The sequence below is a fragment of the Camellia sinensis genome, chromosome 5 (assembly GCF_055761805.1).
Source record: "Camellia sinensis isolate YWXY chromosome 5, ASM5576180v1, whole genome shotgun sequence".
Lineage (NCBI taxonomy): Eukaryota > Viridiplantae > Streptophyta > Magnoliopsida > Ericales > Theaceae > Camellia > Camellia sinensis.
Window position 1 is genome coordinate 189,950,497 of NC_138965.1, and position 4,147 is coordinate 189,954,643.

A 4,147-nucleotide genomic window follows, 5' to 3' on the forward strand; every position below is an offset into this window, starting at 1 on the left:
GCCTGTGTTTGTTTGGAGTGTATGTGTTTTTTTTTATTTAATTTTTGATTTAATGTATGTGTTAATTTTTGGAATTAAATATGTTGAATTAAATGGAGTATCAGTTCATAAATCTGTCTATGTCTTTATAATTTTTGGAATTTTTGATTTAATTTTTGGAATTAAATCTCTTCTCTTTTTTTTTGAATCTGTATTGAAATTGGATCTGTATTGAATATGTATAGAATTTATATAATTGGATATGTATTGAAATTGAATCATATAATTGAATCTGTATTGATCTGTTATTGAAATTGAATCTGTTATTAAAATACTATTAAATCTATATAGAATCTATTATTGAATATGTGTAGAATCTATATAGAATTAGAATCTGTTATTGAACCATTATAATTCATATAACACTATTGAATATGTTATAATAACTATTGATGTGGAGGATAGTATTGAATCTGTTATTGAAATTGAATTTGTAATTTTTGTAATCCAGTTTAAATGGAGGATAGTATTCAATCTCCCGAAATCAATCTTGTACCTCCAGAATCCTCTAATTCTCAAATGAATCCCCTCTTAGTCGAATCCGAACCTGAACCTAAGCCTCTTAGACCTCCAAAGAGAAAGAGTGAGGGTGGAGGAGGGAGAGCACCATCCATAGTTTGGGATCATTTTGACAAGGTTATAGGGACCGATGGGAAGCGTAGAGCCGTATGTAAATATTGCAAGAAAGAGTATATGGTTGACTTTAGACCTCATGGGACTAGCAATTTGAGGAGTCATACACCAAATTGTAAAGAATATCCAAATAGGGATACAGATGGTCAACAAACTTTAAATTTCAAACCGAAACAAAATGAAGAGGGTGTTGAGGCTGTAGCAATAATTTTTAATTTTGATACTTGTAAAAGGGTTCTTGTAGAGATGGTGGTCATTGATGAGTTTCCATTTAGATTTGTGGAGGGTGTTGGGTTTAGAAGATTTTGTAATGTCATGCAACCCAAATTCACACCAATTCCCTCTCGTCAAACCATATCTAGAGAAGTGCTCAACATATTCAAGAATGAAAGGGATAAGTTAAAGAAGGCCAAGAAGGGTCGTAGAATTTGCTTTACTACGAATACTTGGACATCAATTCAGAATTTGTGTTACATGTGTTTGATTGCTCATTTCATTGATGATAACTAGAAACTTCAAAAAAGAATCATAAATTTTCAACAAGTTGAGGATCACAAAGGAGAAACATTGGGTTGAAAAATTGAGTCGTGTTTGATTGAGTGGAACATTGATAGCATATTCACCTTAACGGTTGATAATGCTAGTTCTAATAATCTTACCATTCAATATTTGAAAACGATAACCAAAGATTGGAAGGGGACTATTTTGCTACATGAGTTTATTCATATGCGTTGTTGTGCACATATTCTTAATCTTGTTGTGAGTGATGGGTTGAAAGAAATAGATGATTCTATTGCCAACATTAGACTTGCGGTGAGATATGTGAGGTCTTCTCCTCATAGGTATGATGTTTTTAAGAAATGTGAGGCCACACTCAAACTTGATTCAAAAGCTCTTGTATGCCTAGATGTACCAACTAGGTGGAACTCTACCTATTTGATATTAGAGGCCACCAAAAAGTATGAGAAGGCTTTTAACTAATTGAAGTTTGTGGATTCCAACTTTGAATCTTATTTCAAGGATGTTGATGGTGGCATAAGAAGAAGTCCGAATGAGTTGGATTGGAAAAAATGTAGAATTTTTTTGAGGTTTCTAAAATTATTTTATGTTGAAACTAAGAAATTTTCGGGGTCTCTCTTTGTTACTTCCAATACTTTTTATAAGGAAATGTCTGTTATTGAAAGCAAAATTAACCAATTAATTTTGGAGGAGGATGATACTTTGAGCACAATGGAAAAGACTATAAAACTAAAGTTTAGCAAGTATTGGGGGGATGGAAATAAGATCAATTTGTTGTTGTATGTTGCGGTGGTTCTTGATCCTACCAAAAAAATGACATACTTGGAGTTTTGTTTTTACAATTTATTTCTTGGAGATAATAGGAAGGTGGAAGAGATGGTAGACAAGGTTAAGAGTTGTTTGAGTCGTTCGTATAGCCATTATGTCACACTTTATCCTTCAAATGAGAAACTTCCAAGTGTGAGTGAAGTTGTGAATATGGTGAAAAATGATGATGATGATGATCCCTATTCTTTAGTTGACTCCCAATTTAATTCCTATTTGGAGGGGCGATGCACTAGTGGATCTAAGTCGGAATTGGAATAATATTTATCCAAGGTTGAACATTTTGCAAAAAATCAAACATTTGAGATTTTGGATTATTGGAAGGTGAATACAACCAAATATAGGGTGTTATCACAACTTGCAAGGGATGTGTTGGCCATGCCTATTTCTACTGTTGCATCAGAGTCGGCTTTTAGTACGGGAGGGTGTATTCTTGACCCATTTTGTAGTTCACTCTCGCCTTCTATGATTGAAGCTCTTATATGTACTCAAAATTGGCTTCGAAGCAACCTTCCAATTTCTCTTCGAAAGGCGATGGATGATGTGGAGGAATTTGAGCAATATGACATGGGTAAATGAGAATTTATTTATCTTCATTTTTATTTGTATTGTTCATTTTCTTATGTAAGTTTTATTAATCTTCTCTTGTTGACTCCTAATTAAGTACTTTGGAGTCAAGCTCATCTTCAAGTTCAACCTATAATGTTAATGCTATAATTGATCTCTAATATCCATTTGCTCATTGGCAATTTTTTCATATACTCAACACATTTTCTTACTATATTGAGATGCAATATATAGACATTTGTTTATCTTTTCATTTCTTACTATAATTGAAGATTAAAGTTTATATTTTTTCAATTTGTTTTTGTGTAGGGTTCATCAACCAAATGCATGGAATTGGAATTTGTGAAAGTTGGATTGGATGTGATTCATGATGGAAGTGTCTAAAAAAGCTGCGTTTTGGGAGCAGCCCAAAAACGCCAACCAGCCCAAAAACGCCAATCATCCCATTTGGCAAGAACCAAAAAAGCAACATCCAAATTTACTAAACTACTCTTTGGAATATTTTAATTAATTAATTCAAAAATAAAAAAGTGAGGATATTTTGGTCATTTTGGAGTGATGTGACACTTTTAAAAAATATTAAACCAAAAATCAAAAAAGCCAGCTTTTTACCAACTTCCCAAATCACTTCCAAAAAAGTCAAAAAAAACTTGGTAAAAAGCCAAAAGCCAGCTTTTTACCAACTTCCCAAAACACCCCGAAGTTTGATATCTTAGAAATGTTTTTAATTTATTTCATGGGTCTGTATTGAATGAAGTTTGACAAGAATTTTTTTTTTTTTAATTGTATTTTGGTTTTGGATGAATGTAAGTTAATGATTTTTTTTTTTTTGTGCATTTTGGATGACTGTAAGTTAATGAAGAATTGCTTCTTTTTTTTTCTTTTTCTTTTTTTTATTTGGGTTAGGAAGGATGAATGTAGAATTTTCAATGTAGGATTTTTTTATTTGGGTTATGAATAATGAATGTAGGATGAATGCAAATTAATGATGAATGTAGATTTTGAATGATTTGTTTGGGTTACGAATTGAATTTGTTGTGTTTTTTATTTTATAAGTTTTAATTCATTAATTATTAATATTGGAGCATTTTAAAAAATATGAGGAAAAAGGTCCAAAATAAAGATTGACAAAATGGGAGAAAAAAAAAGGTTTAAAAAAAAATTTTTGAAAAAAAATTCAGTTCGGCAACCGCTAGCATATCCGCGAACCCTATCCGCACAAACCGCAAACCGCATTGCGGACGGTTGCGGGTTGACTTTTTTCCCAAACTGCATAGATGCTGGCGGGTCCAAACCGAACCGCAAACCGTTCTAAACCGAATCGCGGACACGCCTAACTGACAGTAGTCAATAACTCAAAATAAAAAATAACATAAAAAATAAAAAAATAAAAAAGCAATTGTCACATGACTTTGATCGTGTATCCGACCAATGATGTTTCCTCATTTAGTCACATTATTTTTGTTTTTCAAGCCATGTTAGCCATAGCTCTATGTTATTGAATGAATACCCAACATAATGTTATGAGAGAACATGATAATTACTCGTGGTTTAGTGTGTGATT

The 4,147-nt window shown here is 32.3% G+C and overlaps 1 protein-coding gene across 1 annotated transcript; it reads left to right on the forward strand.

The window, feature by feature from the left end:
* The first annotated feature begins 1,839 nt into the window (after positions 1-1,839).
* On the forward strand, positions 1,840-2,595 carry LOC145791965 (zinc finger BED domain-containing protein RICESLEEPER 3-like). The gene is made up of 2 exons (XM_082872424.1): positions 1,840-2,172; positions 2,290-2,595. Exons 1-2 carry the CDS (start codon positions 1,840-1,842, stop codon positions 2,593-2,595), a joined length of 639 nt encoding a protein of 212 aa, XP_082728550.1.
* The last annotated feature ends 1,552 nt before the right edge of the window (positions 2,596-4,147 follow it).